The sequence below is a fragment of the Corapipo altera genome, unplaced genomic scaffold (assembly GCF_003945725.1).
Source record: "Corapipo altera isolate COAL_440 unplaced genomic scaffold, ASM394572v1 49, whole genome shotgun sequence".
Classification (NCBI taxonomy): Eukaryota; Metazoa; Chordata; class Aves; order Passeriformes; family Pipridae; genus Corapipo; species Corapipo altera.
Window position 1 is genome coordinate 9,054,900 of NW_020884879.1, and position 13,204 is coordinate 9,068,103.

The 13,204-nt window shown below is 34.4% G+C and overlaps 1 protein-coding gene across 3 annotated transcripts in view; it reads right to left on the reverse strand.

Annotated features, from left to right (window-relative positions):
- RB1CC1 (RB1 inducible coiled-coil 1) overlaps positions 1-13,204 on the reverse strand; it is a 72,266-nt gene that overhangs the window by 30,444 nt on the left and 28,618 nt on the right. For all 3 annotated transcript variants that reach the window (XR_003526891.1, XR_003526892.1, XM_027638608.1), the window contains 7 exons: positions 12,944-13,146; positions 11,461-11,896; positions 7,484-7,654; positions 3,029-3,213; positions 1,975-2,161; positions 1,811-1,892; positions 916-977 (listed from right to left, as the gene is read on the reverse strand). Coding sequence is in view for 1 of the 3 variants with exons in the window: in XM_027638608.1 (XP_027494409.1) it covers positions 916-977; positions 1,811-1,892; positions 1,975-2,161; positions 3,029-3,213; positions 7,484-7,654; positions 11,461-11,896; positions 12,944-13,146 (1,326 nt within the window). In the remaining 2 variants the exon portion in view is untranslated. The remainder of the gene's footprint in view (positions 1-915; positions 978-1,810; positions 1,893-1,974; positions 2,162-3,028; positions 3,214-7,483; positions 7,655-11,460; positions 11,897-12,943; positions 13,147-13,204) is intronic.

Here is a 13,204-nt window from a genome sequence, read left to right on the forward strand (position 1 = left end):
CAGAAAAGATGTTAAACTGATCTCTCTCAAAAGATTTATTTTTTTTTTAAGAAATCATGTCCCATCCCCCTAAAAAAAAAAACAAACAAGAACACCAAAAAAAAACCCCAAAAAACACCTTCACATTTGCATCCACTATTTCTATCCATCTACAAGCATCTAGTCCAACTTCCTCCCTATTTCCAAGCTTCATAAATATTATGGATGAGTTTAAAAGTTAAGGGATAAGAGATGGCATTGAAGCTTTATTTATTATGCTGCTGAACAGATAGTAAAATATTAACTCAGTTCAGTATTTGAAAAAGTGAAATGAGTAGCATTCCTATTTTCCAAGTATCTTTTAAAAAAAAAAAAGCTGGAAAGGAGAAGCTAAAACGTTAAAAAGGCAAAGTGAGATGGCAACATTAGAATCAGGGAGTTAGCTTACTTCAATTAACCAAGCTGTACAAAATCAAAGTTAGCAGTCAATGCTTAATTACAGATATACTTTTCACCTCTTCATGTTATCAGTCAATTAAGAGACAAAAATGCTTTTCCAATTATTCAGTGATTATCAGGAAACAGGGAGACCTTTTACTTGCTTTTACCATTCGATTAATTTTATGGCTCTATTATCCACAAGATGATTAGATGATCAAATTATTCCTCCTGGTTTCTTTTTTTCTGACCATTAACAACAATTTTTTGTTCAATATCACAGACTCCTTAATAAACAGGAGTATTAAGTTGACATTTCTTTTCCCGCTACGCTGCAAGTTACAAACCAGTGTTAATATAGGCCACTAGCTCCCAGCCTTTTCATTTGTGTCACAGCAATGTGACAAGGATATAGTTTGAATGAATTAAGCTTAGGTTTTTAATTCCTGAAACTGCTGTATACAGAAATTAAATAAACCCAAAGATATGAGTACATACACAAAAGGATGGAGGCCAGGAGTCAAGTCCTCTAAACAAACGATTCCTTAGAAAAGACTTCCCTGGGGAGGGAAGAGAGAAAAAAGTTATTTAAAGAAAGAAATGCAATATACAAACAATGTCTCAACAGAAAACAATTAAGTTACTTCAATTCTACAGCTGAATTACATTTGAAAGCTAACTATGCCATTTGTTGACAACATAAAATTGTGAATGACCACAGAACTTCAGGCAAAATGTCACCATTCAGGTAGAACTTCTCACTTCATGGAAGCCTCCTTTTGCTTAATGCTCACCCATACAAAATCCTCAACTTCTTTTCCAAACCTTCACTCTAACCTTGCTAATCTTCTTTCCAAAAATTTCTTATTTTAGCTGCCAATTCAGAACACAAGTTGCAGACTTTGCAGAAGGAGTAATAAGAATACTTTTACCAGCAACTTCATTTCTAAGTTTTCTTTAAACTTCTGATCAAGGTCTTTAGACATGGGTCTTAGTTCTTGGGTTTTTCTTAAGTAGTCCAGAGGAAGTCATAGCAACACCCAAATAGCCAGTAATAGTTTTAAAAGTGTTGTTTAGAAGAACAGTAAAACACACAGGGAACATTTAAACAAAAACTGCATTAAAATTTAATAGTTAGAAATCTTATCTTTTACAAACATTAAACTAATCACAACTTTCACAGTATTTTGGATAATTATATGAAACAGTTCTCTGGTTTGGTTAATAGAAAATCATTTTGTTCACAGTAGGAACACCTGACACACTGCATGAACTTCCTATTTAAGTTTAAAAAAGTTACACAGGTATTGAAATTAAAATATAATGAAAGTATTTTAACTACAAAAGTTATACTTGAACACAATTCTCATTTCACATAAGAGAAAGTACTTACTGAACAGTTTACCGAAAGATTCCCTTTTTGCCTTTTCAGCTTCATATAGGTGTTTACCATCTTTTATTAAAGCACCTGCCCACTGTGAAAGGGAAAAAATACGTAGTTAGTTGTCAATTTATACACTGACACTAAAGTTTGGTCTCAAAATTTTATTTACTTACCTCCCTGTAGTGTTTTATGAACATTTTTCTCCTCACAACCTCAACAACAGCTAGACAGTACATCTGAGGAACAGTACTGAGAGCCTCTACAACTTTGACCCTTTCTAGGAGTTCTGTTACAAGACGAAGTAGTGCTTGTAGTTTCTCTCCATCTTGGTCAGCATGAAGCATTACAAAACAACACCACCTACAAAAGTAGGTTACACTTTAGAAGATTGCAACTCAGTAATTTTTTTTTTCATTTAAATTAGGTTAGCAACATCTGGATGAAATGAACAAGGGCATCATTTCACATGGGACAATAACAGACTATCTGAAAGTACCAAGCTACTCAGAATTCAGTAGTCACCTTGCAGTTGCCTGTTAATTTCTTACAGTAAGTCATCCACATCAGTGTTGAAAAAAATGAACATTTACCACAATTTGAGTAGAGCTATTGTTTTGGCAAGAAATGATCTTAGCATAAATGACCTTAGGACCAATAATAATGTAGCTTTCTCCAGTAGAATTAAGAAAGCTGATACCTACTCAGTTAAAAAAAAAAAGATTACTTTTAGTTTATAAATCTTATCAATATTTATTGAAAAGCATCAGCAAGAGATAGTAAGGGTAGGAATATTGTCAAAGAATTAAGAACAAAACCCTGTTTGAGAAGTCCACTCAAAGATACAGCCCCTTTAACATAACTTCCATTATCCATGATACAATCAACAGACTAATTTCAAGCACAGTCACCAACATAACTAAATCACAGGGTAACTACTGAAAAGGTGATCAACTGGTGGGCTTGAGGAGAAACATTACAGCAACTTTGCCACTAGAGAATACATACGGTGGAGGCATATACCACAAGTTAAAAAAAAAAGAAATTGCTTTTATTGAGAGAAGTCAAGCAAAAGTGAAACAAATACAAACAAGTCAACGTTAAGCAACATACCAACAGAGAAACTACAAGGCATTCACTCTCTCATAGTAATGATTTCCTTAAGACACACATTCCTTAAACAGCCTTGTTGCAACCTGAAGCAATAAAATTTGCGAAGTTGTAACTTACTTCAGTCTGACTTGCAAATTATTTGCAAGCTCTTGTTTGGCAGTGGTACATTTCTGTTTAATATCTAACAGTTTTCTGTGATTAGTTAACATAATCATCAGCTGATTTGCATGACTCAAACACAAATCAGGCAGCACAGAAGGATCTTTCAAGTTCTCAGCTCTCTTCTGATTAGCCAAAAATCCCTAGAGGAAGAGAGACATTTGTTACACAAGTTTTGTGACAATCAAAAAGCATGGAAATGATACATCTCCTCTAGAAATGCAAGAAGTTTAATAAACCTACTGTAACCACTGAGGAGTATAACAAAAAGATACATGGAGAAATCAAGTTTCAAAGTGGCTTTCTTTCCATTCTATAGTCCAGTCCAAATCAATCTTATCTGATACTTCACTCCCAAACAGTTACCAACACAACCCTAGTAGAACTTTACACAACTAACCAACACCAGAGAAAGGTCGCAAAAATTAATGCTGCAGAAGAGTAGCTGCTAGGATAGAGGGGATCAACCATCATCCTAATTCCTGCAAACAATCTTGTTGTTAACTTCTGGTATATGCAAGACTTAATACCAACTTAAAGCACGTTTAGTACTACTGTGGGCTAAAGAATATACATTTTTTGAATAAAGAAATTCACACTACACTAATTCTTCTCAAAAGCCAAGATCAGTCAGACATTTTATTCACATGTAGGAGGTGGGCACAGCAAAGAATCACCCATTGTGGATGGTTACAGGTAAACCCTAAAAAGGTGGGAGGCAAAACAGAGAAGATGGCCTGCTGTTGATAAACATGTCTTAGATGGCTGATTACAGGAGATAACATATGTGCACATACAGAAGAAACATGGAGACTGCTGGCATAACTACTGTGCTAGGCCATTGTATACTTCATCTCATTCAACAGACAAGATAAAAATATTCCTGGAAACAGTGTGGTTTTTTAGGCAAGCAAATACCACCCAATACCACCAATTTTAGCCTTGCTGTTGTCCACATTCATATCTTATCTCTGACACGTTGCTTGAACATCACAATGGTCACTATATTTGTAGTTCTACAAACTTGTTTATTAAGTCTCTTTCCTTAATAAAGAATTCAAAACCAGGCAATAGTTTTAAGTGTTTCTTTCTGAAGCTGAAGTTGATGAGAACAGAAAACCGTAGAGTTATATAAAAACTGCCGAAAAATGAAACCAGTCATTACTGATTTGATATTGAATAAAAACAATCTTGTCCTCATCATCATCATCATGCCTAGGCTTAAGATGCTATAAAACACATTTACAAAGCCTGCAATAAATATTTATTTCCTCATGAGAGCAGTACAGAAATCAAAGTAAGTATCAAACAAGTACATTCAGTATAATGAGAAGGAAGATGCCCATCAAAGATGCAAGAGAATACTGAAGAATCCACCATTTACTGAACTCTGAGCAACTTCTGTACTGAATGAGCAAAGACCCTCTGGGAAACAAATATTGGTCGGAAACATCTTAACTGTATGTATTATCTGAACCAAGCAAATCAATACCAGAAAAGGTGGGGAAAACTGTTATTGATGAAGAACAGAGCCCCACCAAAAGAAGTTGGGTTGTTTACTCAAGTAAGACAGAGACACTGAAGAAACATGCTGTGATAACAGCTAGGGAATTTTCAAGCACTGAAATGAAAGGCAGTATGGGCATGTGACAAAGACTTGAACTAGCCAAGAATACTTTCAAATCTCAGATTAACAGATGTTTATAGACATTAGGACAATCAGATTCTATATAACTTTGCATCAGGATTAGAGAAGTCAAGAAAATAATTGCTTTTAAATAGCAACTCAGTAAGTTTTTTAAATGAATCACATGGCATAGAGCTTGAAGTTCCATAAAACTGGATGCAGTGAGCTAGAAAATCTTTTTCAGTTTTACTTGCAGTTTCAAAAGGTTATTCATGAAGTTGAGTATTTTTGAGATTTCTGTATCTGTGGACTCATCTTTAAAGTAAAATTTAAACTAAAATTACCCTAGCATGCAAATCAGAGAGAAAAATCTTAGCATACTTGAAAAAGGTCAATTAGGAAAAACTGCAATAAACTGAGGGAAAGCAGAAGGGTTAGGGGAACACCAATAAATTGTGGAGAAATCCAATATGTAGATAATCAATTGTTCTCACAAGATGCAATAAAATGTTTTAAAAAGCTACACTAACTAATACGGAAATTTAAAAAAATATAAAATCCAACACAAGGCAATGTTGGAAAGGATAAGTTCTTGGGCAGAATCACACTGAAAGATCAGAGAGGCTCCAAATTTTCTAGAGGCATATTCTTATCACATAATGCCACCTGCTGACCGCAGCTCTATACGCTCATGTTACAAATCCCAGCGTCCACAGAGAAAACCAGTTTTTAAATTTATCAAGGCAGCTTTTCTTATTAAATGTTAAGGGTTGTTTAATGGTCAGTTAATTGAACAGCCTAATGGAAATAAAAAAAACTTCTAAGGCAGGTCCAGGAACAAGGGAATTAACAATGCAATGAGGTCATCAAGCAGCAAATGAATTTGTTCCGTGGGACAAGTTTGGTTTGAATTTTAATAATGAAACTGAGATTGGCATAGAAAGTCAACTCAGATTCTGGACAGAACAACAGCTTTTCCTGGTTAGAGGAAAATAAGCCTACAGCTTCCAAACCAAATACTGCCAATGAGATTAACACTGAGATGTTCCTTATCTTTGTTCTAATAAAGTGCCTCCACGTTATTTCTTTATGAACAGGAACAGTTCACTGCTGGAAGGTGTGAGGTTAAGAAAAACTATGAGTGTTTTCATATAGCACCAAATATATATATATATATGTTATAACACAAATTGCGAGCACTATCTTTAAATTAAATAGACAAGTCCTCATCTGTATTTTTAAATATAATTAAGCCCTTGCACTTTGCCAATCTTCTTCAATTTCCATGCAGACTATCATTTTAATGCATAACATGATACCAACTCTAGTATCTTAAAAGTATCTCATTTTTTTCCCAAACAACTATTAAAGCTGGTATGAAAATACTTACTAAGGCTCAAATATAAAAATCAATTCATAAAAGCATCTCACAGTACATTTAATTACTTGTTTAACCATGAACATTCAATTAATTGAAGCTTTAAAATACCCCAATAAAACCCCAAACACACCATCACATTCTAGCAGACTTTGCTTAAAAACCATTATATCATATGTAAAGGAATAGACAATTTGTAAAACAGAAAAGGCAAAGATGAAGATCTGAAAGTTAAAGTCTCTGACAAGTCTTGAAAAGATACAAGTTCTAAATTTACAGTAGCATTTAAACAAGGTGATGAAATAACTTTCCTTTCCAACTGACTGTTAGGAATCTCACTCAAAAGTGGGACTGGTAGACTTGAGGTAGGCTCTTCATCCAAGGGAAGAGGGAAAACACAGTGAAAACCACCACTCACTGTATGGGGCAACCAACTATAGGGATCGAAGACTAGCTTAGCCATCAAGCTAAATTACCTTGCATTTAGCACTGGCCTACAAAATAAACACACTCAAGACAAACTTGCTTCTAAACTTACTCATTGAACTTATCTGAAGACAGGCTCTGCTTTTAAACAATGCTGCCAGAAGTACTGGTGGCACCCACCTTTACGCACCAGACCTAAGAGGCAGCAAGAAGCCTGGATCCTACACAAGTCAGCCCAGTTCTCTTCTCTAACTCTCTCCAAGATAGGGAGGTAAGATTATTCATTTATTCCCACTAATAATTTATCAATGTGCAAGCAGAAAAAAGAAACTCATGCCTTTCTTCATGATGAAAATCTGAAGATCAGCAGGTAATGGCTATATACAGATTTTTATATACTTTCAGCTGCAAACAAGGCATTAAAGGACAACCTTAATCATAGAGTTGATTGAAGCCCTTCACAGGAACTGTATTTAATATAGCAACTTTCATATGACATTGTAGTTAGTCTTTTTTAAGAACAGGAGCTATATGTTTTACATTTAGAATAGCCTTTAATCAAATTTCTTATCACTTAAAATGACACTGTCTAGTGGAGACACACTACTCTCCTCACTACAAGACTGATGATCAACCATTAAGCCCACTTCCTCTTTCCTGATCCTGTATCATTGAGTTACAAGTTACCAAGGACTCAGTATTGACCTTCAAAATATTAAAGTATTTCTACTTAACTCTTTCCCTATCTCCTCCTAAAGTTAAGATTTTCTAGCTCTAAACCACGTGAAAACATGACCACAGGATGCAAAAACTGCCAAATTTACATGCCAAATTTTTATGAATATAGTATCTTTTGGAGCAACTCCAGTGTGATATGTTGAAAACTATCTTGCATTAAAACATGCAATTGTTTCACTGTAACTTTAACAGTATACACAAAAATCTACAATCTTCCAACATTGCACACACAAAGGTGTATTACCTGAGCAAGTTCTTTTTGTTCATTCACCAGTCTGCTGCAGCTTGCTATCATCTGGTCCAATGCATAGAGTCTATCCTCAAGACCTTTAATAGCCTTCATGTTCTGATTATCTAGTTTGGCGATAGTTTGGCGACATTCTGCCAGAAAGGGCTGGATGATCCTTGGATCAAGCTAAAAAAAAAAAAAAAAAAAAAAAAAATTTATTAGCAGTTGACACACTGAAAGGTGATATAATTTAGTTAAATGAGATTTTTTAATCTCACTATTTTTCTTTCCTTCTTTTTTTTTAATCTAATCTGTGACTACATCTGCCATCTGTTTCAGAATTCTGAGTAAATGAGTCTGTAGATTCTATATCACAGCATGAACATCTTTCAAGTATTCCAACCAGGCCATCACAGAAATCAGGATCCTCGTAAGGCGAAGGGACATTAATTGAGGGGACAAAGCAAGATGCAGGGAGAAGAAGCAGTTTAAAGCTAATGGACACAGTCTCCCCTGGAACAGAGTCCATACAGCTACAATCAAAACAAATCCTGAAGGTAACTCAATGGAAAGTGCAGAAGGGAGGGTGATGGGAAAAAGCTGCAAGAACTGTCAATCTTTTCCCACTAAATGAATGCTTTAATTGACTACTCAGATAAGTAGATCAGTTCTAAGCAACTGGAAAACATGTCATGGAGGAATAATGTATTTGTAGTACTTCTAGCTAATTTTTTTTCCTAATAGAAACATATTTTTAAAATTATGTCATCATATTCCTTCACAGGCCATCATCCAGAAAAAAAATAAGTATCTGAAACATTAGGAGGCTGCAAATGTCCACAGATATTAAGGGTTACTCTTCAAGTTTCATCATAGGAGTAGTGAATTAAATTAAGAGTTCCAAGAACAATGGAGGTAATTACAACATCTTATGAAGGACAGAGTTTAGTCGAAACCTGGAATATATTAGTTAGGAACATAATCAGAATCATTAGGTGTTAGTAGAAGATGAACGAACTTGCCCAAATTTATCTGAAATGGGTATTCCATCTCTTACATGAGAATCTTGTAAAAAGAATGCTATTCATGAGGTCATACTATCTGTCGCACCAGTGGCTTCTTTCACCACGTGTAGGATTTATGCCACTTACATATTAAGGAGCAATTATAAAAAATAGGTCTTCCATTTTCTTCAAACCAAAAGACTTCAGGGGTAAGTACCAAAACCCAGTAATTAGCCCATAACTTCTCAGAATAAATAATTAATACTGTTATTAGTGTGACAAAATACATCCAAATTCTCTGAAAACAACAAAGGTTAATTATTAGTATGTGATGTCTTATAAATCTTGGACTTTCTCAAGTGAATTGTCCATCTTCAAGAACTGATAAGAAAAGTAGTCTCTGGTATTAAAACCAGACTGATTTTATAGGATTATCTTCATTGCCACCCTATTCAGGATTACTACTCTTCAACATCCTGAATTAATCCACTGCAGCATCCAGAACAGTTTCTTAACAGACAAAATACAAAAGAACAATGTAGTGGGGGTTTTTAATTTTCTTTTTACATCCATATTCTACCTGTGTTTCATGTCTTTTCACAGCAATACAGGAATGCCTATTCCTCTCATTCCACTCTATAATTTATTTTCTCCATCCATTCTTTTCATCCCATCTTTGACATAATTGCATCTCCAGCATTTAGCTCTACATTCACAGGTAGACAATATTGCTCTCCTCATCTTTTCCAAGTATCTTCCTTTTCTAGCCTTTTATTTAAGTGGCTACAACAGAAACATCTGGTCAGCTCCTACTTACCCACTGCTTTTACTGCAGCCTAGGTTTCTGTAATTAGAAGTGTCATTTTGCAGAAACACCTAAGGCCTAGAACCATCAGATAACTAGCAGCACTCCGTGCAACACACCAGTTACATCAAGACTACCAGTACCAAAGGTATAAAGTCCTTACTCTGATGCCCTACACTTTCATGAAAATCTTACCTGAATTCAGTTTTTCAACAAGAATTGCAATCACAAACCATTTGCATGGTTCATATTTCCAAGAAGGAAAGGGCATGGAGAGAAGGTAGGTAAAACAATCAAAAAAAATTAGTGGCATTTTCTTCTAGCTTACTGTGTTAAAGTGTTATCTGAAATGAGCATTAAAAGAACAATTACGTCGCAAGATGTTTAGTATTTTCTTTTCGTTTTCAGCTGCAGGTCATTTCTTTTTTCAACTAATTCCATATCAATGGTAACCAAAAAGATTCAATCCTTAGTCTGTGCTAGTAATCATAACAAGTAAATGAATGTTTTCCTAAGGAAAACCAGGAACACATTACTTCAAAGCTCTGGGTGTTTTTTTTGTGAACCCAAATGGATCAGAATTGATCAATCACAGTTCTGGAGGTGGCCAGAATACTCTGACTGAAGCATTTTCCCTACCTGCTAATTCTGCTTATGCCAAGAATACAAAAAGAAACTTAATTTTTGCAGGTTCAATCACATTTTTCCCCTAAAAACTAATCAGCTTAAATTAAAAAACAGTTATGATAATTAAAATAAAGCATTTCTGCCTAGTTTTAAGTAAGACAAGGACAGAAAAGACAAGTACAAGACAACCTCTCTAAAACATGTGATGTATGTCAGATAAGACTATAAGCTGATTAAAAAAGCTGGAGTAAGTATTTAACCAAAATATTTTTTGCATTTTTTTGCCTTTAGGTTCACTCTAATTTATTCGGAAGCAATTTTTTAATGTCTGACTCCTAAAATATTGATTTTAAGTGACACTACATTCGTGTCTTGTTAATATTACATAGAAATTGAATTTATTGTCTCACAACCAAACTAGGGGGTTCTGTTACTCTTGCTCTAAATTAGTAGAAAGCACCTGGCAGCATTACTGAACAAACAGACAGAGGACTGCCTCAGACTTCAGCAAATAGGATGTCTTTTACACACAAAATCAATTATTGTTTTTGCTAAAAAAAAAACTTGTAACGTCCAATTTTTTTTCTTAGCCTTTTCTGCACTACTAAAATTCAGACAGCTTAAAATCTTAAACAGCCTTTAATATTATTAATAGTATTACTTTTAAGACAGAATTTAAAAAATCAGCGCAGAACTGACCACATCATAATGTTCTCTAAAACAGATGGGTTTTAGAAATAACAGTCAGTTTTTCAGTCCTACCTTACAGAGGAAATGAAGTGTCAAAGACAATAGAAATTGTTTTCTTTGTTCAAGGCATATTGAGTTGCAACAGTATGATGTTATACATACGCAAACAAGGCTAGACAATGTAAGAAATATCAGCTACAGTGAAAGCAAAGACAGAAGGAAAACTATAGGTAAAAGAATTTTAGAAGATTATAATACTCATTGATTAAAATAATAATCTCAAAAGTAAAGTGAGCAATGTTTTATTCTACCAGCAGCAGAAATACAAACTGACACTTCCCAGACTGATTGGGCTCTTCTGAGCACATCTGTATCAGCTAATAAAGAATTCATAGATATAGTATATAATTTTATCATAATTAGCCACATGAATTTGTTCTATATTTTAATAAAGGTTTCAGTATTTTAAACACAAAGAACATTAACTTTGGTCAAGGAAAATCTTTAGTTTTATTATAAATGTAATTTCTACGAAAAAGGCAAAGAAAGAATAGAAGTCACTTTGCTTAAATGTTACAAGAAGCTATTGACTTTCTCAAATAGCCATTCCTGTTGGAAACAAGCAAGGTCACAAGCATCCATTGTGAAATTATACATCTTCCTAAAGCTCAAACTCTTAACACCTGAACTCTTAAAACAATTTCCCCACCCTTATCCATACCTAGTCTCCGTTTTGGTCTTCATTCAGACCTTTCTCTGAGAAACAAGTAGTTACAAAAAGTTGAGACACTTCAGAAGCAGCTGCATCTGGAATAGGCAGCAACATTCAATGGAATGCAATCTGATTTTAAAAAAAATTAACTTACCCTGCTCATAGAATCAAAACATTTTCTGACCAGGGATTCAACATCATTAGGTCTATCTTGAACATTTATCCAGTCTAACAAAGACACATTGAAGGAAGGTTGATCATCATCTTTCAATTCTACTGATGTTTCGCTGTCCTGGACAGTAGCATTTTGACCACATTCCTTATCATCTTTTACATTTTCAGGGTCTGTGCCTTCCAATGCTGAATGTTCAACTGACTTGCAAAATGATGCTAACATTGATTTATTGTTCACTTTAGATGCATCAGGATAAAGCACCAATTCAGCAGATTTCCCATCCTCAGTTTCGTCACTTTCTGTTCCTCCATGCTCAGCTGAAGAATCCAGTCTTCCTAAACACTCTCTGTAACTATGTCTTGTTAGGCACTCCAACAGTGGAATCTTGGCCATGATAGAAACAGCAGAACCCAACCTTTTTTTAAAAAGTGAAAAGAAAAAAACATCATTATCTAGAAGCCAACGTGGCACAAAATCTTAGCTACAAATCACCTGCAATATAAAATACTATTTATTTTAGAATTGAAACAGATCTCAAAATTACTTTGGAACTACTCATTCAAAATACTCTGTTCAGTATTAACATCAAGAAAGGACAAAGGAAGAAATCAGTTTTTGCTCTCTTCTACTGCAGAATATGAAGTGTTCTAAACTAGGAAGTAAGCTTATAATGAAGTGAAAAAAAAAAGAGTTCAAAACTGAGACATACTCATTTGCTTTTCTTTTTTTTTTAAACACACAACTGGGACTTCCAATCTGCATGGATACCAATGCTTACTATCAAAGATTTGAGTATCCTCTGTCCAACTACTTTTGCAGAGTTTGAATAGTTAAACATTTTTTAAAGATAAAACTTATTTATGGTTTATTTTTTTAAGTATCCAACATCCACTTACACTCTATCAGGCAAAGCACTCATATAAACACCATAATACTATAACAGTCACAAAGATGTAGAAGATTTTCCTCCAAGTAACATCCACAGTATGCAGGACAGAAGTATACAAACATATACATACATATATGCACACATCCCCCTCCAAGGTATACATATACACTCAAAATTTGTGTTATGACTTCATACTTTGAACACAGACTGTAATTGTTAATATCTCCTCAAGTGTATTAAAAAAAATTAATTCAAAAGTGTAAATAGGCATTTAAAAAAATCTTAATGTCTAAATTTATTATCTAGCTATTTCTCGTGTACATTTGGAATGACTCCAGCTCTTAAACAGCTGTTCATTAATGAGCTTATTTTCCATATAATTCAAGTTCTTTTGTGCTGATGAATACATGGAAAAATGTCAGTTAAAGATATAGCCAGTAAAGAACAGAAAGAATGTTCTCCATGACACATAATCAAACAAACACATGCTTGATTAATCAGAACCAGCACCAGGCATACAAGACTCAAAAGCTATGTTTAAAGTACTGAGACTGAATTTAATAGCAAACCTACTGTGTAAGTTTCAACTTGATATCATCTATGGACTGCAAATAGCTTGAATACACATTTTCAAACTTGAAAAGCAGCTTTTGGTAAGAGTATGTACAATCTTCCAAGTTGGCCATTATGGCAGCCCAGCCCTGATGCTGAAGATGTTCATCGTGTACAAGACCTTCACAAAAGGAGCAAAGTTTCTTGGCAACCTCATACATTTCCTGGGGGGGAAAAAATAAAATAAAAAATTCAGCAAAGTGCAAATCATGTTATTGTGGT